Source organism: Neodiprion lecontei, chromosome 3, assembly GCF_021901455.1.
Source record: "Neodiprion lecontei isolate iyNeoLeco1 chromosome 3, iyNeoLeco1.1, whole genome shotgun sequence".
Taxonomy (NCBI): Eukaryota; Metazoa; Arthropoda; class Insecta; order Hymenoptera; family Diprionidae; genus Neodiprion; species Neodiprion lecontei.
The window spans coordinates 41,123,594-41,145,548 of record NC_060262.1 but is presented as its reverse complement, the minus strand read 5'-3'; the positions used below and the strand labels follow the sequence as shown (position 1 = coordinate 41,145,548).

The 21,955-nt window shown below is 37.7% G+C and overlaps 3 protein-coding genes and 2 long non-coding RNA genes across 9 annotated transcripts; 1 reads left to right on the top strand and 4 right to left on the bottom strand.

Moving 5' to 3' along the window:
• Window positions 1-623: 623 nt before the first annotated feature.
• Window positions 624-2,898, bottom strand: LOC124293567. 2 transcript variants are annotated; one of them, XR_006903429.1, is made up of 4 exons: window positions 2,769-2,898; window positions 1,689-1,775; window positions 1,058-1,476; window positions 624-852 (listed from the first exon to the last, which is right to left on the bottom strand). It is a non-coding gene; the product is annotated as an uncharacterized LOC124293567 (long non-coding RNA). The 2 variants fall into 2 exon arrangements; XR_006903428.1 differs by lacking the exon at window positions 2,769-2,898 and having other exon boundaries at window positions 1,689-1,828.
• Window positions 2,899-4,900: 2,002 nt separating this feature from the next.
• LOC124293568 lies at window positions 4,901-6,336 on the bottom strand. The gene is made up of 2 exons (XR_006903430.1): window positions 5,316-6,336; window positions 4,901-5,234 (listed from the first exon to the last, which is right to left on the bottom strand). It is a non-coding gene; the product is annotated as an uncharacterized LOC124293568 (long non-coding RNA).
• A 1,745-nt stretch (window positions 6,337-8,081) lies between these two features.
• Window positions 8,082-10,176, top strand: LOC107226159 (MRG/MORF4L-binding protein). 3 transcript variants are annotated; one of them, XM_046734838.1, is made up of 5 exons: window positions 8,082-8,344; window positions 8,632-9,008; window positions 9,112-9,233; window positions 9,371-9,740; window positions 9,905-10,176. In XM_046734838.1, the coding sequence occupies exons 2-5, from the start codon at window positions 8,906-8,908 to the stop codon at window positions 10,057-10,059; spliced, it is 750 nt and encodes a 249-aa protein (XP_046590794.1). In that variant the 5' UTR covers window positions 8,082-8,344; window positions 8,632-8,905; the 3' UTR covers window positions 10,060-10,176. The 3 variants fall into 3 exon arrangements, with proteins under 3 accessions (XP_046590794.1, XP_015522355.1, XP_046590795.1); XM_015666869.2 differs by lacking the exon at window positions 8,082-8,344 and having other exon boundaries at window positions 8,397-9,008; XM_046734839.1 differs by lacking the exon at window positions 8,082-8,344 and having other exon boundaries at window positions 8,894-9,008; window positions 9,097-9,233.
• Window positions 10,177-11,325: 1,149 nt separating this feature from the next.
• LOC107226160 (40S ribosomal protein S28) lies at window positions 11,326-11,812 on the bottom strand. Its single transcript, XM_015666870.2, has one exon. It carries the CDS (start codon window positions 11,712-11,714, stop codon window positions 11,517-11,519), a length of 198 nt encoding a protein of 65 aa, XP_015522356.1. The 5' UTR covers window positions 11,715-11,812; the 3' UTR covers window positions 11,326-11,516.
• Window positions 11,813-13,763: 1,951 nt separating this feature from the next.
• On the bottom strand, window positions 13,764-19,419 carry LOC107226163 (stromal membrane-associated protein 1). Of its 2 annotated transcripts, none has more exons than XM_015666873.2 (8): window positions 19,111-19,419; window positions 18,574-18,707; window positions 18,081-18,248; window positions 17,794-17,998; window positions 17,424-17,699; window positions 16,900-17,198; window positions 16,670-16,804; window positions 13,764-16,467 (listed from the first exon to the last, which is right to left on the bottom strand). In XM_015666873.2, the coding sequence occupies exons 1-8, from the start codon at window positions 19,226-19,228 to the stop codon at window positions 16,351-16,353; spliced, it is 1,452 nt and encodes a 483-aa protein (XP_015522359.2). In that variant the 5' UTR covers window positions 19,229-19,419; the 3' UTR covers window positions 13,764-16,350. The 2 variants fall into 2 exon arrangements, with proteins under 2 accessions (XP_015522359.2, XP_015522360.2); XM_015666874.2 differs by having other exon boundaries at window positions 16,900-17,195.
• Between the last annotated feature and the right edge of the window lie 2,536 nt (window positions 19,420-21,955).

Sequence of the window (21,955 nt, the reverse complement as noted above, 5' to 3'; positions counted from 1 at the left end):
TTACAGTATACATTGTATAATTTACACAATTGCCATACGACACGTGTACTCCTAGCATATGTAATTCAGTAATTACGAAGTACGTAGCTGACATGCAGAGCATCCTAAGGTTCCATAATGACATTCTATTCAAAGGAAGAGGAATTCCTACGCGGAACTAGAAGAAGTTTGATGGTCCCGACGTTCGTTCGTACCCCTCGCTACGAACCGACGGAAGGATATCATACATTCTTCTGCGGCGTCAAGGATAACTGTGCTGTTAATGCCCATGCCTTGGCGATAAGATTTGCAGCGCGAAACACCTGTTGCTTACATGCATAAACGTATGAACAATACGTCTGCATGGAATGGAAGAGAGTAAACGCTCTGCAATGGGTACACAGAATTAGCAGAATAACTGAAGTGTCAGGGCCAATTTCACTGTCTCGCATCGCGGGCGCTTGGTGAAAAGCGCGTCATGCGTACTCGAAGTGGCAATTTATAGGGAACAGGTGAACCTGTCATCTTGCCTGTACGTATAAGCCGTACAAGTTACAATATTCTATATAATTTATGAGGTTAGTAACGTTACTGTAACGATGTATATTTAGGAAAAATCATTATTTCACTTTAGTAAACCATGATAACCAAGACATACTTTTATTTTGAAAAACCAGCTCCTTAAAAATCCATTCTAAAATTGCGCTTTAACAATTTTTCCCCGACATTTCGTTAGGTTAATGTTACCAACGTTCAGCCTCATTATAATTTGTGATTCACTTCCATCTGATTTATTGATGCCGATGTAAAGGCTGGGGCAAGATTTTCAGCAGAGAACCTCATTCACGACAAAATTCTGGACGTGGACAGCACCTGAAAATCTAGGATTAATATTTCGAACTTCCCGAAGTCGAGTCCCTCAGCAAGCGAGAATTGGAAAAATGAGAGGAATTTTTCTTCGATCAACATATCAACTGTATAATCGGATCGTGAGGCCAATGAACAACAATTTGCAAATAGTGGATGATGCGGTACCTACCTGTACGTTTAGATAGAGACAGTATACACGTACACTCACCTACATCCAGACTCGGTTGGCCGGTGACCAGGTTGGACCAAGCACCGCGAAGGTTACGTAACTCTATCTACGCAGGAGAGCTGAAGTGGGAGTACCCGTAAGAACAGCCGCCGGCCACTGGCCACTGTGTCCGAAGGGTCGGCGGGGTACCGGGAGAACGAGATCCAACGGCGCTATGGCCACGCCGTTCCAAGTTTCTCTTTTTGTTTTGACCGTCATGGCTGACCAAGTATACCTGCAGGACACTCGAAGCCCGCCGGGCAATCTTGGCCTGATCCAATCCTGATTGAATCCGCAAGTGCAGAGCCGAATGGTAAATCGACGTAATTGGGACGGGTTGTATAAACTTTTTTGAATTGGCTTATGCGCAGTAGTCTCGTAAGCCAGGATGTCTGCGGAACCTTGAAGACCTGGAGAACCTGGAATAAGCCTTCAATTTTTTTAGAGCCTTGGAAACCTGGAATTTCAATCCTGACCTTGAATCTTTTTCGTTTTGTTATTTTTTAATACAATTTGGCTTGTCAAATCGATTACAGATCTGTAAATACGTGAAAAACAAGTAGAGAAGAAGGAGGAAAACAACGAGAAAACCATGCATTTTACGGTAAATAAGTTTTTGACTCTATCTTACCCCCTGTACAATATTTTTCTGTTTTACATGTAAGACATCCGTCTTAGGTATAACGTCCAATGATGTTCTCAAATATATATGCATGCACTGGAAAGTGATAAAGATTGAGAACCAAAAGAACCTGGAGTGTCTGTGTAGAAGGTTAGTAGGTATGGTAATGCTGGTTCATGGGTTACGTAAGAGTGCAGACCGTACATCCGTTCGCACGGCTTTTCGTTGCGTTATTCTGTTTATTTGACTCAGGGATTTTAATTCTTTATAACATGTTGCGAACAGTCCTTGCACCTGAAGCACTATTAAAAGGCTTCTTCAACCCGTTGTATGCAGCAAAATGTTCATGACTAATCCCGGAGTGGTCAAAGCCTCTCAAGTAATAATAAAACTCTGGGGTGTGCAACCAAGCGCAACGAAGCAAGTATGGATACCGATTTACGATTTATAAGAAAGTTTCAGGCATCTTGATCGTCAATGCTTCGGTGAAACGTAGGTTCTGTTTATAACATCGACATTTTTGAGAAATATCAACAATGCAAAATACCCTCTACATAGGGATGAACGATAAATAGTTTGCATTATCATCAATTCCATGGAAATATTTATTTGTATCTTCACTGCGTAAACTATAAGTTAGGTTTAATTGATGTTCCTTTGAGTTTTGAAAAGCGCTTCCATATCGTAAAAGAATATGCATTATGGTAGTTTGTGTATGGTACGGTTACCCAGAGGTAGAAAAACGATAATTTTCCTGTCATCTCATGCATCACGATGTTGGCTCGTTAATATTAATCATACATACACACATGCGTATACAAATTGCATACGATCAGCGAATTTTTATTCGGGTTTTTCAAGAATTTTTTTTCAATCCATCATTAATGCAAACTTCATTGCAAAGTAGGTAGGTATAAGGATGAAATTAATGCGCACAATCATGCACAGAGCGTGTGATTGGATATATCTGTGACATACGCAAGTATATAACTTCGTATAATATATACGGCACGATCAGCGTACGTATAGTTATATCTCTACACTTATGAAATATCATTTACATTTTTTGTCCCCGTTTTTTTGGCTCACCTTTTTACCTTCTACGTCAACAACGTACGGACCGAGATTTATTCTTGTTTTTCGTAATTCTTTACCCTTGCCTTACGACTACGTACACGCGTGTATGCATAATGTATTTCTAGTTATACTAGGTACACTCTATCGATCCAGATATTAATTTAGATAGCACATTCGATGTGCGAGCTCGTCTCATACTCAAATATAGAACTTAAATTCGAATGAGAGAAATATTACAACGACTAAGGCGGATCTGTGTGTCTAACAATAAATGCACCATAGCATATTATGTCAGACTCCCAATAACATTGCATTATACGGACATTACACATTGTGGAATATTTAAACATGTTTACATACTGATCGATTTCATTAGATATAGATAAAAAGGTTTATTTCTTGAAAAAAAAATACGAAAAATATGTTGAACGCCCTGCGAGAGTAAAACACCTATTCGATGGAATCGAAATATGTTAAATGCCGAGTATACTCATAAATGCACACAGGCATTGAGAGTTCACGGTTCGTGCGGTAGTTTTCGAGAGATGGCTCGATAACCTTTTCAGGACAACGTCCACCTTGCAAAGAAAGGGCTGTAGCGGAAAAGCAAGTATATACGTATATCCACTGGTCGAAACTCTATAACGCAACACTTTGGAATCCACCTCGCACACTTTAGTCTCTCTCTTTCGGTTTACCCCGCTCCCTACAATCGCTCTCTTTCCTCTCTCTCTGCACACCGTTCTCCCCTCGCTCTCTTCCTCACTCTCTCTCTCTCTTTCTCTCCTCTTCGCCGCTCCTTTTCTCTTCCTCCATCCACCTCTCAATGTCTCTCCGTACACTCTGATCGACGGCAACCGCTGACTTGCGTAACCGTACGATTACCTACCAGTGTACCGACGACCGTACGTAACTTCAAACCGGATATTCGAGTCTTATGGCCGAGAAGAAGCCGGATTTGCGACGGCGCAAAGCAGAGAAGGTGGCAGCGAGTCCAAACCATGCAGGCTCATCCTGCGCTGCAGCCTCTGCCGACGGATAAGAAACAACCTTATTTCTCTATTCCTCGTGGCTGTAATTATATGTCTTCGAATTATGAGATTTGGAAATAAAGACCTAACAGAGATGATGTACGGATGATAGAGTCGACGTCCTACTATTCTAGATTTAATTTGCATCTCATACCTTATACATATTCTAACTATTCCGTTGAGATACCTTAAAAACAAAGGAAGTTCTCATTTCCTTTATAGTTCTGAAAAAAATGATCCCAAAAACAATCCGATGATTATTAATGTACCTCTTTTCCACGGTGGGCGTTCCAACTCGTCGTTAGTTGTCCTGAGCTGTGCCTGAAGTGCCACAGCAATTGCACAACCAGTTCAAGGAGACCTTGGAATCTCCCTATCAAAGTTGATCATTGATTATATTGCAGTGTGTTTAATACTGTAATCATACCTACATCTATTGTTCATGGTCGTCTTTCGGAATTGTAGCACCTTTTACAACCAATATACTTGTCGGTCGAATTACCTGGCAAATTTTTGTCCCCATGCAATAAAATGTTTATTATCGTACATGCTTTTCTGCATGATGATGTAACTTACATTACGAACTTGGGTAATAAAATATACGAAAGTATTTCCAGTCCCATAAAATGTTGTTTAGTGCTGTCATAATTTCCCAAATTGCCAACTTCACTGACCAAGTCTCCAGCAATTCGAGAAATTCTGAAAACAGTTATCTAGTAGAAACCTATATAATTTCTTCATAATACAAGACGAAAATTAGGCACAAGAAGTTCTATTTTTTTTTAGAAAATTCGTTCGGTTTTTTTCTCCATTGGTGTTCGTTTTGATAAAAGAACATATTTCCTAGCGGTATATAAACTTGGGTATCTGCAAGCTTCGGCATATTTATTTTACATAACGTCGTACATGTAGAGCTCCGTCACATGAAATGATCAAACCCAACAATCTTCTGCACTGTCCTCAAATGGAGACTTTGGCGATCAGTTTGTTACCGACAATTTAATGACTCATCTGTGTGGCAAAATAAAAACTACCCTGAAAATACTTTCGGTTCGAATAATTCACCTTTGTTTACCGTCCCAATTGATATACTTTGCAAGAGGTTACAACGACTTGTCAAAAAGGTCTCAATTTAATTATGCATGGGTCCTGCAGGATAACCCAGAGAATACTTTGGTCTGTCCGAGTTGACCTTTCGTCTGCATTGAACCTCATAGAACTCGTCTACATATACACCATTTGTTTTTTTTAAGTACAAAAGTTTGACGCGCTGCATACATCTCGCAGCTCGACCGGGTAATTGAAGAATGTTTGCGATGCAGGCAAACCGAGTTAAAAAGATGCTGCAAACAAGGCGGGTAATGTACAACGAAGCTCAGCTAGCCCATCGGGAAAAGACGGCCGCAGGACCGTTCGACGGCCTGTGGAAGAGATAGTGGTCGGTGACCTGGAAGGAACGTTGACTCCATGTAGTCAATCCCCTCTTTATATTTTATTCCCACCTTAACCCCACCTCGTCTAACCTTACCCGGGATATTATTGCGTTGCTGATACTTCGGCTTGCTTCGGCATTCGTCGGTTTACCGAGGGCATGCCTGCCTATTTGTACACAAGTACCTTTGGACCTCTGTACCCCCGCTGCAACAGCACTCCACCCCAACGCCTTTGCACCTTTGCAGGTATAACAGATATGAGAATAAGCCTGTAAGCTCCGGGGCTTCTTCGCCGAGCAACATTTATCGAAGGTTAAGAAGTTGGGAGAAAGAACTTACCGCATGCTTGTTACGTACGTACGTACTAAAAATACCTTTTCATACTCAGGGTTCTACTGCAAGCTCATAGTCACTCTGCAGAATACTTACCGATTCAGATTTTCCATCAGTCAGCCAAGTGATCCTGACTAAACGTTTTTTTTGCAGAGATGAAAATGTAAATAAGGATTCGAAACAATCTTGACACTGTTGATTGGTCAATGACAAATTGATTATTTTTTAAAGTCCTTTTAAACTATGATAAAAAAATCCCTGTGATCAAAGAATGTATTGAGTCACAATTCGTTTGAAATATATTATTGTTGAAGGAACATTTCGCCTCTAAAAATTGACAATTAACCGGTTTTTTTTTCTCTACCGCCTGCACAATCATCATAGCCAATCCTGACAATAGGAATTGCTTCAGATTGGAGGGAGAGACCACGCGAGGTTTCCTTGTTTGCATAAGTCTATGAATCCACTCTCAGGCTCAATACCACAAGCACTTATAGCTTAAGGCAAAAACACTACTTTATAAAATTTCTGATGCGGCTATTCGTGTGTGGCCAAGATTGTCCTCCTTTCAACTCTACCTCTCATGTTGGAAGTGGCGTAGACTCTACTGCGGAATTGAAGTTTACCGTTAATTATGCGAAGAAAAATTAATTGGATATTATATGTAATAAGTGTCGTTATATCCGTAATTGCTTACTATCTAATGGTCTGCTCAATTACTACTGATTACAAGAGAGAGTTCAGAATATTTGTATATATAAGCAACGGAAGTATTTCACCATTCATCGCTGATATCTTTCGCTTGATCACTTATTGGCACCTGAATTCCATGCAACTAAACTGCATTGGTGTATACTGTATAAAGCATGGCTTACGTACGGACAATTGTGGCGCATAATTTTGCATTAACAAGGAAAAGAAGGAGGAGAAAATGAAGGAGAAAAAGTAGTATACATGTACGTATAATCAATGGTGTTAGGCACAAGTAGTTCTTGGCTTTAAATATTTACATCGCAGTATACGAAAAGAATAACTGTGATATTTTGAACAGTTCGTCAGATTGCAATCAAGGTGCAGGAAAGTTGATCGCGATGCCTTGAATGAATACAAATTTTCTTTGGCGTTATGTTAGATTCAAGAGAGCTGCCGAAACTTTATACGTTGACTTTATGCTGCCGATTATTTGAGGAGTTTTATTGCATGGATTGGCGCTACTTTAATGAATGTTCAAAAGGTTCTTGTAATAAAGAATATTCTGTTCTTATTCAAGTTTGGCCCTGATGATCGCAAGAATTCCTCATTTACGTATACATTTACAATAGTCAGTTATGTACACGTATATAGGCTGCAGGGTTGTTCAACTCGACGTTGTTTCAAACGTTCAGGTTTATGCTTCCCGCGTTGCTTCAGTTGAAAAGATTGAAGCAGCGGACCGCGTCTAGTCATCATCGCTCTCTACCTTTTTCCGCTCCCTTTTGACGGTCTCGCGAACCTGTCTACTTCTGTCTGCACCTCCTACTTCTCTGCCGCTAATTATTTCCGTTATTACGGTAGCAGCTATCTTAATCACAACCATATTTGACGAAATCGGACTCCGCATGAACTACAATTTTTTTACCATGTTTTCATCTGCCGATACATTGATGAACAACAATAATTTGCCGTTTTCATTATTTCGCTAAAATGTGTGAATCCCAGGAGCATGATTCTGACTTATTTTGTATTCGTGAAAGGAAGATTTTCCGTTTAAAGCTGCTGTCTGATTGCTTCAGATGGCACTTATCACTGCTTTCGCGAGTTAAAAATAAGTCAGAATCGGAGTACTGGTATAGCACTAAGTACAATAAGCATAGTGATCTTTAACTGAAGAGGACTTTTAGACGCTAAATAAGAATCCCGGAATTTCTCGGCAGTAGTCACTAGACTCAATCTTACACAGGCATTGTGAAAATGCCGGTACCTGCAGCTGGAGAAAAGGAGATTATTAATATATTAAAAATTTGTCAGAAATATATATCCGTATTGGAGCAACTGCTCGGTTTGGTCAGGCTTGTTTTACCTTCAGACCGTAATAAAGCGACCGTCGATCAGCAATATTTTTCCGGTCTGTATCCCAATCTGTGTCCTGCATCAGATCAGATATATGATGTATGGCGATTGTATAGTGATTCATAGGTATGTGTAGTGAAGCTATGCTTAGGCAAATGAAATTACACAAGAAACTTTTCCCAGAGAGATTTATCCATGCTCTAGCACCTGAGAGCACTTGACGCAAGCGTAAGTATCAATCTGGCTAATATTCGTTTTCGTTTACCCCTCCGTCAGCATATGTCGCAGCTGATGCATACATGGAAATCCGGCATAATTTTGCGAATTGAGGATCAGCCCGAGAGATGGCGCAAAGTATCTCCAGAACAACAACTATTTGACCGCAACTTGCTTAGACCATAGAGAACGAACTGTGCATTGCCTATGGTACGGCTTGCTGCCCAGTAAAGCAAAAGAGACGGACGACGCTATATCATTTGTAGAAGAGAGACGAAATGCTCTATTACAGAGTAAACGTTGCCGCGTTCAACAGCACCGTTGCTATGTTAGGATTCCATACCCTATGTTAAATAAGTCAACAGAATAATAATATTGACTATAAGGAATCATAATCGCAATGTAATAAATATTACTGTGAATTTTGTTGTGATCAAATAAGTAAAAAAATGAAATGAAATGAAATATTGCTGGGCTCTTAATTGTAAAGAAGCGGTCGATAAAAAACGCGTGTCACCTTTTATACGTATGTATGACAGTATTTACATTTCGGTTTTTTCAAATATCAATGTTATTGAGGTTATCTCAATTTCACTGGCATATACATTTTTTAAGGTAACTTAAAAAATTCATTTTTCACATAATTAAACAGCATGATTTTAGGCATGCCGAGAGTGAATTGCACAGCTAGAGCGTATCAAAATACGCGCTTTTTTCAGAGCCTACATTTCAAGAATTACCATGTAGTACGTACAAGGCTTATTCGTGCGCGCGTGTATATCGATATGACTATCCTAGTTCTTTACTCGGTAGTACCCCCACTACTCCAATGTCCAGTTGATTCTGTATGGTCTAAGGGAACGATGCGATTGGTTCTCAATGCGGGGCCTACTCGCTGTGAGTCACCCACTGAAATGAGTCACCTGTAGGTAAAGCAAGCGTCCGACCCGATACTTGATTTAGAAAACTACAGAAGACGAGTGAAGTTTGTTGTGCGAGTTAGGTTAGGTTCCGTTGAATTGGCCTATTTCCACGCTATTTCGCATTTAAGTGATATATACCACACGATAGAGGCCAACCTCACGCGATGGCTGTCAAGGAAAAACAAGTTGACCACACGGAGGAAATAGAGTGGAATGTTGACAATGAAATACAATTATTTTTTGCCATGAACGGTCACAAGCCAGTAGGTAAGATATTCATTTTTACAAAATACACGATACAATGAAGAAATCAGATTCTCGTGCGGAACTAATTTTGAGGTTAGCTTATGTACAGAAATCTGAATTACAGGTATCAACAAATATTTCCACATGGTCTGTATCTGGGAAAAATTTCGCGCTGCAATACACAAAGATATTTCGTTGAAAGTTGTTTGGAGCCATCTGGAATCAATGTACGACTTAGCAGCACTGGTGAGTTTACTGGTGATTTATTTCATTGATCCCTCGTCAAATTAAATTTGAATAAAATGTATAACACTACAAAAGTTCAGTTTTTCGTTACTAGTCCTAAAAATTTTAAATAAAAATTTTGATCAATTACGTTTCAGGATGATATGGAAGATCTTCCGTTTCCGAGCAATGAGACTGATTTTGCACTTCCGGAGTCGGAGTTTTCTTCTTTGATGAAATTGAGAAAGAAGGAAGAATTAGATGTAAAAAGTAAAGAAGTCCAACCAAAGGAGAAACAGAAGGAAATGAGGAAGGATAAAGATTCTAAAGATATTGTGAAGAAAGATATTCCTCCTCCCAAAGAAGTTAAAGGTAGTAAAGAACCAGACAGGAAAAAGGAAGAGCCAAAAAAGCCTACCAGAGAAATGGATATGAAGAAAGACAAGCTTCGCGACTCCAAGGATATAAAAAAGGAGCAACACAAATCTTCCAAAGGACGTCCCAAAGGAAAGGACGATGATGAAACAGGTGGGATTGCAGATTGTTTAGCCAAATTATACTTTTGTTTTAAAGGAAATATAATTATTTTCTAACATTGAACAAGAATCATTAATGCCAAGCACTTATTATATGGTGTTCCAATAGCTGTCACCTAATTCGTACATATTGTGTAATGCGCCGATCTTTTGCAGCTTCGGCCGGCAAAAAGGAAAGGAAAGATTCTGAATCAAGCCGTGATGGTCCAAAGCGAGGTGTCAAAAGACCGACAAGACAAAGTGTAGATAATACATCAAAAGCGTCGTCAAGCCCACGAGATACACCACCGCCAAAGCGACGTAGAATATAACAATCTGGATATTTTAGGTGGTATATATATCCAATTTTATCCCCATGATGTAAACATAAACGAATTGCCTACGAGTTAGGCAAAGCTTGCAGTACATATAATTGAAGCTTTTGAGGGGAGAACAGATGAATTCTTCTTTTTAAATGAACAGCTTAACATAAATCATAAATCACACCCTATCTTTACTTGGTTAGATTTAACAACGTACCATGTAAATACATGTAATGCAAAGCTTGCATTACATGTATTTGAATGTTTTGAAGGGAGAAAAGATGAATTATTCCTTTGAAACAAACAGTTAAAACATTATAAATCAAATCACATTGTATCTTTACCTAGTTAGATTTAACAATGTACCATGTAAATATTAGCTTGCATTACATGTATTTGAAAGTTTTGAACAGAGAACAGATGAATTCTTGCTTTAAGACGTACAGCCAAAACATAAATCATAAATCGAACCGTATCTTTATCTGGTTAGATTTAATAATGTACCATGTAAATAAAAGTACTACACTTTTTTATAAAAATGTATTGTACATTGACTCAACATCATACCTGTCCCTAACCATCAATGTTGGCTATTGATACTTGTACTCGCAATCAAATGGAAATATTTCACATCACTTTACACAAAATTTATGAATGAGTGTGCCGTCAGCTTCAAGTATCATTAGATTAGGTCCAAGCTTGGTACAATAGAAAGTGTTACAACTGAAATTTGACACCGATCACAGAAATGGTCAAGATAACAATACTTATCTGAAATAGTAAATCCTCGTCTTCTGATTTTTGCTGATGTATTACGTTGAAATTTTATGAATCGGGTGACTTTTTCAAAAGTAAAGTAACGGTTGAATGTTTAGCAATATTTTCAGGTTTTTTTTTGGTATGCTACACTCTGCTTGGATGTGCACAGGGCCTATCTTTGACACTTGTATGAAGTAGGAAAAATGATTCACAGGACCATTACAGGATAGTTATGATTAATATATCACGGTATTATCGTATTTGAAGCCTCAGATAATTGTAAACACAAATTTAAACTACGCTCTTACTCGTTGTCAGGCACGTATATTGAATGTTGTAAACAATGACAGACCGAGGACGTGAATGGAATGAAGGTTAAGACACGCTTATGCTAGCTAGGTTGGATTTTTGGCAGGTTAGAGCGGGTCTCACCGCATTGAATTGCGCATAAGAAAGAATTTTACCTCATATGGAATTAGCTTAGTTGGTTGTGAAGTTCAAATACAGTCATAAAAATTTGTGGTTGCCAGCGAAAGATTTATTACATGTTGGGTTGGTTTGGTACAGCAAATCGAAGAATTTCAAACGGATCGGACGCCATGGTACAAAAGTGGTTGGTTTCCAATTTGGCGAGCCCAACTTCGGTGAAATGGAATACTTCTTCTTGCAGGAACCTTTTCAGTTATTCTCCATGGGTCAGAACAGTTCTATCGAAGCCTTCTAGCTTCGCGCTCGGACTCGAGGAGGGTCAGGATGTCGCCCTCACGGACCGGCCCTTTCACGTTGCGGATTATCTGACGGTTTTGTTCGCCGATGAATTCGACTTTGACTTGCGTACATTGTCCTTGAGATCCGGTACGTCCTAGGACTTTGATCACACGGGCGAGGACCACGGGTTTATCCATGATTTTATAATTTTCTCAACTTATTTCGTAGCACGTGGCTTTTATGCGACAGCACGACGTACCTCGCCGGAAGCGAAAGAGAGCGACGTTGGTTGTGCCCAATGATAATGTTTTTCGATGGCGCTACGAACGCAGTGACACAGCGAGTCAAAGCCTCCTCATATGGCCAGCTTCCGCTTTACGAAAATCTATTAACTGTAAGGTCCGATTTCTCGAACGTTAATCGAAGTTTAAATCTCAAAACTATACAAAAAAAATTTAACACTGTTTAAATTGTGTTGCAACGGCCGGCGGCCGTAAGAGTCCGTGGATGAGGGATTTGTTATTAGCAATTCTTGTTGGTGCTGGCTTTTGTTTTTGTTAACCTTTAGACCTCGGAAAGACCAAGGGTGCGTTCCGAAATTGATAAATATTACGATTAGAGCCTAGTTTAATTGGGTAGGTCGACGCTTAGAGCACATAAGGGTCGAAGCTACTTTATAATCTGACTAAATATTCCAGAGTTGAGTTATATATACCTGTAAAAGACTCTATAAGCTAACAACATTAGGATAAGGCGCACTTTCTGTGCTCACTTTCAAATGAACCAAGACATGCAGCTGTTAAAGAGTTAATATTTTTTTTTAACTTCACGCAAATAATATGATTATTGATTCTGTACATCGTATTTTATATGTACATGCAGGGACTAAAACCACTGCAGCTTACGGATCTGATGCAATTCAGTTTAATATGTATATTTTATAATTGCGTACACTTGGCGTTGATGCATTTATTTGTATATTTATGTGTATAATATACCACGTATGTAACCATTTCGTGGATAAATAATTTGCGTCCTACAAATTGTTTCCTTCCATGAATATGACCTAATTTAAGAAAAGTTGCTTAAAAATATATAGTTCTATAAGTTTGGACCGAATCCAGAATAAATACAAAATAATTGAATGGTAGTATGAAATTGGTGAAGCAGTCAACTTACCCTGATTTTGATTTTACTGTTTTGAATTACTCTCTGATCGTTTAATCAGCAAGGAAAGAATGACTTATATTTTGAATAAAAAAAAGATAAGGAATATGTTTTTGGGAAGTTTGAGGGTTTCTTCTTACTCTGATAAAAATATGAAGCTATATAATTGCAACGCTTTCTCATGTGTTTTCAATTTGCTTCATTATTGCACAACATTCAATTTTTGCAAACCACAACATCACAAACTCGAAACAAATTGACTAATTCCAAATTCTGAAGACTGAATCATAGAGTTCACCAGGAAGTAAAATTGGGTAATTCCTTCAAGTTTAAGTTCATTTTTAAGACTACAAATCAGAAAGAATTCATCGGGAAGAAAAAATTATTCCTTCAAGTTTGACTAGGATTAGTTTTCATTCGGAGATTTTAAAATCTTGAATTAGTTTATTGGTTTCAGTTTAGCGAGATTGCATATTTGTTTATTGAAGACTATACATACAAACTAAGTGATAATTAAATGAAATTCTGCTTTCACCTTCCAAATGCTTATACGAAAGTGGTCTACTTCACAGAATATTTTTTTTTTTCTGTATTTACTTGTGCACGGTGTTGATACAATGATTTTATAGTTCAATGGTAAATAATAATTCACCTCCTATATATAAAAACGGAGTTCTGGTTCAATTCAAAATACCCAACATGGAGTTTATTCTTTTGGCACTGTGATCAATGATCACAAGCTGATCGTGAGCTACACCATTAAGTTATGACAGATCAAGATCCAACTGATCCAGATTATGTTGATTATATGGCAAGTAATCCTGCAGAGATAACTGGGTATTCGATAACAGTATTCTTCTGACTCTCCTCATATTTTTTAGTGATCACAGTGTTCAGAGAATGTATCTATATAATCATGCACTTGTATGCTTTAGGGTATTATTAAGTAATTGCATAACAATAGTTATATTCAAAATAGCATGTAACTATTTTGTTGCATATCGATTGAAAAATATTGTGGGAAAAAATTGGGCGAGATTAGTTATAAAAATGATGACCAAATAATGTGCACTTAAATATTCCATCAACGTGAGTTTACTATATATGTACAAATATATTTGTTCAAATAGAATAAACTTCTTACAGTTTACAGAATTCATATGATTTTTGCTGAAATCAAGTACATATCAGCCGATTAACCGCTACAAAATATTAGCAAATATGAGGTGGTGACTATTATACTTGTGTGCACCTCCTGGGCAGTAAAAGAGATCAATTTCCTCAAAATATCGTTCAAAAATGACGGTCTGACCTGATAAAATTTGCCGAAAATTTTAATCAACTATTCTTCGCAGGCATAATAATATATGTATTATGTATGTACATGTGCATATTTTTACATGGCTATACGATACACGGATTGAAACTTTTATTTCATATTAACGAACCTACAAATGTCGTACATAATGTTCAAGTGTGATAGCACCTTTAATGTACGTACATAGTGGATAGGTCCGCAGGATATTATTATTAAAGTTACTAAAGGTAATTGTAATGTATAGCTAAACTGATAACATTTTTGTGTTCCACAGTATCAAGGACGCACGAAGTGTAGTGAATTATGCAATCAATTTGCAATTTGGTTTCTTCAAATACGGATAAATGACATAATCGACTACATGCTAACCCTTGCTTGCTAAATATAATCTGATCAGCATCCAACATTTCATTTATTGGTTACATAACATGCTATCGGATTTCTACACATGTAAAATGATTCAATATTAAGCTATCAAAAAAAAAAGACGCGATTAAATAAATTCTACTATCATTCCAAATATAGCTCCTTGTATAGTAAGCAGGTAACTCTATGATTTATTTGAGGAAAAATGAGTTGAAAATGAGATGTCTTTATTGAATATGAGTAAGATTTAATAATACTCGAGCGAGAAAACGAGGATGGTCCAATATATATATATATGTGTGTGTGTGTGTGTGTGTGTGTGTGTGAATGCTTCGTTTATTGTGAAATTCTAGTGCCATAGTGATCTCTTTAAATACCCATTCAAAATTACTCGGTTTTATATCAAGCATAATTCGGAGATCGCAAACATGGCAAAAATTATTGTCTATATTATTTAAGTTTTGTTCGTGCTCAGTGGTCCACGAATACATAGTTCAGATCGGAGAAATGTTTGAACTTCCAAGGATGACATTCCTCCAATTGAGAAGTTCAATATGGTTTTTCAATTTAATATTCTCTGTTATCTTGCTATTATAACATGAAGCGTATTTGTCGAAATTGCATACCACAATATCATTACAATTGATTAAACTCTGAAACTTGGTACATGGAATTGTTTAATCTTAGAAGGGCACATATATTTTACCATAATAAGGTGAATTTTGACAACTTTTATCGCATGTGTTTGCCGCTCGAATTGTCGTTTTACTCAAGGTATTAGAAAGATGTTAGTATAGGAATTTCCATTTCTTTGGATTCTTAATTATACGAAAATTTCAACAAGGTTTTGAGATCCACTCAAATCCAGTGTCCCTTTGCAGGGTGATAAGCCTTACGTTAATAGCCCTGAACATTTGGTTTGCTGCATTAATACAGTCGAAAATACGAAGCAATAATGTTGCACCTATTTAATCGCCATTGTCAACATGGTGAAGTGATGTAAAATATTCTTAAATTAATAAAAATAATTTGAGAAGAAATTATCGTAACAAGTTCCATGTTTTTGTAAGGTCTTGGCACGTTTATTAGTAGTGACGACACTTTAGACAGTAGCTCATACTGTGTTAGTTCATGCACTGTTTTCATTGCTAGTCAGTCTTCTTGTTTTTCAATTTTAGTTTTCAGCCAGTTCTACTTTGATATGACATTTCAAAGCCTGTATGCTTACAGACTCAAGGGCTAATCGATGAATTATATAGTTTTTGGTAGTTTCAGGGCTTCTATGTACATACCGAGTGAGTTGTGACAAACCACGAGCTTAAACAATCATTCTGCATTAATATCTGCCTTGAACATAAATATGAATCATATCTACAGTTATTGGCAGATGTCAAATAATGTGAGTGTAAAATAATTTATAGAGCTAATGACGGGAATAATAGATTTTTCGTTTATGCCGTAGATATTTATTAATATTATTAGAGAAAAATTTATTACCAATATTCTTTCACTAACCAGTAGAATCAGAAAAATAGATAAGAGTTGACGATATAGGCACGAACGCTGAACTGTACAGTGACAGATAAATTTATGTAAGAAGTAACGTTATTGTATTTTCATTATTATATTTCTGAATTGATTACTGATGAAGTTTTCTTTGCACAGGTATACAGGTCTTCCCTGATCTTCAAGGGGTTCTAGAACCCCAATATCACTGAGATAATTTGTTTTAAGATATTGATTTTCCTATTTGAAGTTAGATAATACTTTGATTCCATTATAAGGTGTCTCGTCATGTAATGGTACGCCATTGTTGTGTCTACTTCTTGAAAATCTGAGGGCGTTTCTTTCTCTTACCCGATTTCTTAGATGAGTGACAACGTTGGAACGTGAATAAACATGTCGAAACAAAATAGGCCTAACAACGCGAGCGCACAACATCGATTAAACGAACAAACCGATTATCTATATGGTAGACTGTATTACTGCCATAAGTTGGTCGATAGTGTTTGCCCAGGCATCATAGGGGAAGCCGGTTTTCCAGACACTGGTGGAAAACTGGTTGCTCCTAACGACAGTTGTGTCATCTGTTGGGGAAGCTGTAGTGAAACAAATTCTCAGCATTATTATTAGGTATCAGGATTGAATCAATGTATCATTATTAATATTTCAGTTGTTGAGATAATGATCCGGTTATCAAGTAGATTTGATAACTCAAGTAGATTTGATAACTCAAGTAGATTGTACAGGTCTAAAATTACGTAAATTGTACAACAATAGAAGATACGGATAATGATTTACCTGATTGGCGAACGCAGTGCTCTGTTGTTGGTTTGGTAAATTAAAAAAAGGATTACTACCTGGAGCAGGTTGTAAGTTCTGTGTTGCCAACATTCCACTCCATCCGTTATTTGATCCATTTTGGGCAATTTGGACCTGTGAAATATTTTATTATAGGAGTTTATGGTACCAACGAAAGGAAAATGCACACTAAGACAATGCGCATTGAAACTGATGAATTCATCACTTACCATTCCCCCCATTTGATTGCCCGGCATTCCCATTGCGGTATTTTGCACACCATTTATTTGATTGATATTGTTTCCTGCAAGGTGATTCCCTAATGCTGGGTTTAATTGGGCACCTAATTGATTGGAGGTTAAACTGCCCAATTGATTTTGCATTCCCACCTGTCCTTGGACAGGGTTAACTATCCCAAGAGAGTTGATCGAATGATTTTGAAAACTGTTTTGCTGGCCAAACCCAGGGATTGCAGTCATCTGTTGTGGAAATTGTTGCGCTGTTGTTTGCTGAGCATACATACCTCCTGCTAACAGTTTGTATACATGAGTCATGAATTTATACTATGTACTCTTGACAAGAAAAGGCACCATTAATTGCTCAATTTCAGGCTGATTCGTACGAACGTTAACGCAGAACTAGCAACTCGAGAAACGTTTTGACAAAAATCACATGAACCTTTCACATGAAAAATTTGCACAGCAACGTTTAAAAATGTAGGTTTACATTCCACTATTGATAATGAATTACTCACCGGAAACTCCAAAAATGCTTTGCTGTTGATTGGGAGTGGCATAGAGCGCCAGGATACTATCTTTTGTCATTTTACTCTTTTCTTGAGGTGTGGGCACAGGCTGATTAAAGAAGCTTTCTTCTTCAGTTTTTTCAGCAGAAGCTGCTGCTTCTGCGGTTGTTGCATTTGCAGCACTGTTTGAAGATGATATTGAGGCTGGTGGGGCTGATAGGAACGAAGAAAATATATCATCGCCAGATGCTGAACTGTTGGTATTGCTTTGGCTTGATGGTGCATCTGTAGATGAGAACACTTTTATTCCTCAACTATCCTACTATATATACTAACTATATATTAAGTAATAAACATCAGGTTGATAATTCTTAACTACCTAATCCTAACAAATCTAGAGTAGCGGACGGATTGGCTCTAGTTGATTTCGGGCTGACAGAACTGCGAGGTTTAGGAAGCTGCGGAACTGCTTCTGGCTTTTTTACTGGCGGTAATGCTGTCTGTCCCCCGCTACTTTTTGCTCCCTCCTTTTTGCGTCTACGTTGTCTTTCCGCTTCTTCATCAAGTTCTTTGTCCCAGTTTACCTATTTAGGTTTTCAACAGTCAATGAAATCGTTATGGGATCTATCGATGGTAAATTCATGTATCGGATATGAAAATAAGAACCTTAGGTAAAGACGGTGGTACCCATTCTTTGGCAATGTATTTCTTATGTTCATATTTTGCCCGGATGAAACTTTCCAGACTAGAATCTGACTGTGGTCTACGGAAACTGTCTGGGAGATTTGCTTCATACACAGCTCTAGCTCGGGAATTACCCATTTGCTGAAGACTCTGGAATGTGTTAAGTTGAGAAGTTATTAATGATAAATGAAATGCGCTAAGTAGTAATTTAGTGTCGAAATTAAGATGGTATTCACAACCAACTATCAAGCAAGCTACCATTGAATTGAAATTTATGATACTATATTAACAGCATGTACGTGGCAAGACATATTGTTTGTCTCTGAACAAATGATGACACGCCGCTTTCTCATCAACATATAAAGCTGTTGACATAATCGCTTTTTGAACGTTTCTTCATCTATATCGTAACACTATGTGCTTTATCATTGCTGTTAGCTTTAGATGGCCTTATTGGTATAGTAAATGAAATTACCACAACTTGTTCCGGTGTCCATGTGTCTAAATTCACAGACTTGACCTTGCTTATGTGAACACCCAAGTTTCTGTGTATACCAGCGCAGCGAATGCACAAAAATATCCCAAGGTTCCAACTGGCCCATCGCGGTCCTGGATCGAGATAAACACAAGTTTACCCATCTGTTATTAAGATAATGGGCATGCAAGGCTATTGTTATTTAGTAAAAATATTCAAAATCAGCGTAATCGCCTCCAGAATAAAGGTGAAAGGTTGAATCGAACAAAGCAATTTTGCTATCTAGTAGAATTAGTCTCTGGTTATCAACAATCAGGAAATGTAATGTGTACAGAACCTGATAGTAATGTTTGTGAAATACTGACGAATTTTAGGGGAGGAAAAATTTTCGTAGTACAGGATTATCGTATATGAATCTACATGAAATCGGTCTGATATACAATTTCGATGATCCATAATTAGTTCGCTACGTTTCGATTTCAGGAAATGAGGACTGATAGATCCACGTAGTATAAAATCACGGCATATGACATGTACCTTTCGCATCGCAGTCAACACAATATTTATTGTCTTCATCTCGAAGCATTTGGGTTAACAAGGTCTGACATTTTTCCTGTATTTGTTTAGTACGCTCCTTCTCCAACCGGGACGTCATTTTAGTTCAATTTTCTCCCCGGATTCAACAATCTCACGGGACTAAAACATACAATCAAAAACACTTTGACACCCCAGCGTCTCCGTCAAGCTGTGGAGTCAAGTGACACCTCCATTTTCGCCAAAGACGATAAACACAAGGTATATTCGTTCGATTATTCACTTTAAGCGTACTGCATGGCGACAGAACAATAGGTCGTTCCAACTGCTGGATTGCCTTCCAATTGATTGGCAGAGCTTTGTCGTCAGAGATGTGAGGCCTTTCAATTGGTAGATTCTATTCGATCCAATGTCAGTTGCCACTACAACGCCGCAGTGTAAACGGGCCTTAAGGCGCCGTTGACCTGGCTTGTATCAATTTTGTGACGTCATAATCACGACATTGAACTAAGGCCGCTGATTTCATTGGCTTGTTCCGTTAGATCTGACTAATGAAATCACTTACAAGTCGAGACAGCCTTCTTGTGGATCATGAACAGGCTCCTGTCACCTGAGAATTTTCTCATCGAACAGTGCCATATTTACGGGAAGCTAACAGATGATGTGGATTTTCCTAGATTGAGTGTATGTTTTTATATGTCTCAATTTCCCTGTCGGCATTGAAAAAAATTCTGCAATCGTAGAAACGGTGAATATTCAACAAGTCCGTAGTTCCGATCCGCCATGTTTGACGTGCCGTGATTTTATTTATTTCGTCATTATTCATAATAAACATTATCGGCGATCTACGTTAGCAATAACTGAGATTAGGACTCACACTTTTATTCAAGCTACGTTTTAAAAATTTTCCTGGTCAGATCCGTACCCCCGTTCTCGCACGATTCGACAAGGAAATTTGTTCGCGTCTGACGTCACGAAATATATGCGAGAGAATATCTTGAAAGTTCGCAGTCGGTCCCATCTTTGATTTTAAACTGTGAAAGGCCGTAAAATGATTGCATCGACGACGACGTCGATTTAGTTTTGACAGGGTATGCTCAATAAATAAAATGAAAACACAATCCACTGATGCAATCATTTTACGGCCTTTCATAGTTTGAAATTAAATATGGTATGGCCAGGCTGCGAGAAACAAACGAAGAACTTGAGTGGTGCCGAGTCGGCGGTTAACGACTGCGAACTTTCAAGATATACTATAGTTATACGAATATATTCAGTTTTTCCTCTATTACATACGAGCAGTGACGGACAAGATGATGAAGAAAGATTATTCTTGTGCAATTTTATCTAAATAAGATGAAAAATAGATTGCTATGCAATTATATTATAAAAGATAAGATTAGCCCTATTTTCGTCTAGATAATCGAACAGAAAACGATAAGAACGAAAGATTCTTAATACACGTGAGAAAAATGGAATTGTTGGAGCAATAAAATGTACTTTCGCCAGGGGTGAATGAGATGTGGTTATATACCGCGAATAATTTTTTGTTGTCGTAACGAAAGATTTCGTGCACTTAAGTAAAACTTAGTTCGAGCAACAAAATTACTTTTTTGCCACCCGCAAAGAATCATTAGTCTGGATCAAACAATCCTTTTTATCAGTGTAGTAGACTGCGAAGAGTCTCTTTCAGAAACACGTCTTTGCGGAATTGTTTACTTTCTTAAAATGGTACTAGAGTTTTGACTCCGAATGGTGTCGCCTATATTTCAGTAAGCAGTTTATTTCATCTTTACACCGTAAAAAAGATGAAGATGAATGTCAGATTTATCAAGATAAACATGAAAGATGATTAAATGAACTCGACTTATATTATCTCTACAAGATAAAAGTCGAGGTGAATTTATCTGTTAAGATGATTGCCTCAGACAAAGTTCAGACGTACGCTGATCCAAACTAATTAATTGAAGTCATGGTAAACTTGGAGTACGACTAATGCCGAACCCGGCGACGGCATTCGTTTAAATCGAGATTAATCGTATCTTTTCCATTTTTAATATGTGCGGTGAAATTGAGTCTTTACATTTGATGCAATTTAATTTTTCGAAATCAGGTACAACCGCGGAAATTTGGATTTAGGAATGATTTGTAACAAGTCAATAGTTTGTTGTCTCTGGAAGCTTGTGAAATGGAGCATAGGTTTGTGATTTGGTAGAATTATACGTACATAGAAATTCTCAAGTTTTTTTCTCGCAATTAAAACAACAGTCTCTTTCAGAGGCGAGGTAGTGCACAAAGAGAGTTATAGATTGTTCTTACGCGCGTACCGCAATCGGTGAAGTTTGGATGACTTACGGCATATCGTTGGTAACGTTAGAGATAGCTCTAGCTTGGTGATGAATTGCTTTACTGACAGCTGTATAACTTTGAATCATTTATTATTCGCTCTCCGCGGGTCACGGCAGGGCACAAGAACATTTTCACACCGCACCAAAACGCGGTTCAGCATGGAAATGTTTAATCGAGCATGCCGTTAGTTATGTATACCTAATACGTATTGTAACTCTCGGTAGAGTTACGTAATAAAATATGGGTTTTTTGAGCTTATGAAGCAAATAAGTGACGAAAATTAGTGCTGAGAAAATAATGTTTTATTGCAAAATGTGGTGTTTTCGTTTACTGTTTTTACAAGAATGCTGGTTGACGCAGCAACCTTATTCATTTTAAGACATGTGAAAGCTTAATAACTACTAGATCATTAGAAAAGGGAGCAAAACGGGTGATTTCACCCTTTGTAACAGTATTATACAGCTCGATCTGCCTTGACCACTTAAACACACATTTTGCT

Excerpts from the sequence above, each read along its gene's own strand:
- LOC107226163 (XM_015666873.2), bottom strand. The coding sequence starts at position 19,228 with ATGACGTCCCGGTTGGAGAAGGAGCGTACTAAACAAATACAGGAAAAA. Across the intron at positions 17,199-17,423 it reads AAGCATTTTTGGAGTTTCCG|CAGGAGGTATGTATGCTCAG; the intron begins GTGAGTAATTCA and ends ACAAACTGTTAG. Across the intron at positions 16,805-16,899 it reads GCAATCAAATGGGGGGAATG|GTCCAAATTGCCCAAAATGG; the intron begins GTAAGTGATGAA and ends AATATTTCACAG.
- LOC107226159 (XM_046734838.1), top strand. The coding sequence starts at position 8,906 with ATGGCTGTCAAGGAAAAACAAGTTGACCACACGGAGGAAATAGAGTGG. Across the intron at positions 9,009-9,111 it reads GAACGGTCACAAGCCAGTAG|GTATCAACAAATATTTCCAC; the intron begins GTAAGATATTCA and ends TCTGAATTACAG. Across the intron at positions 9,741-9,904 it reads AAAGGACGATGATGAAACAG|CTTCGGCCGGCAAAAAGGAA; the intron begins GTGGGATTGCAG and ends GATCTTTTGCAG.
- LOC107226160 (XM_015666870.2), bottom strand. The coding sequence starts at position 11,714 with ATGGATAAACCCGTGGTCCTCGCCCGTGTGATCAAAGTCCTAGGACGT.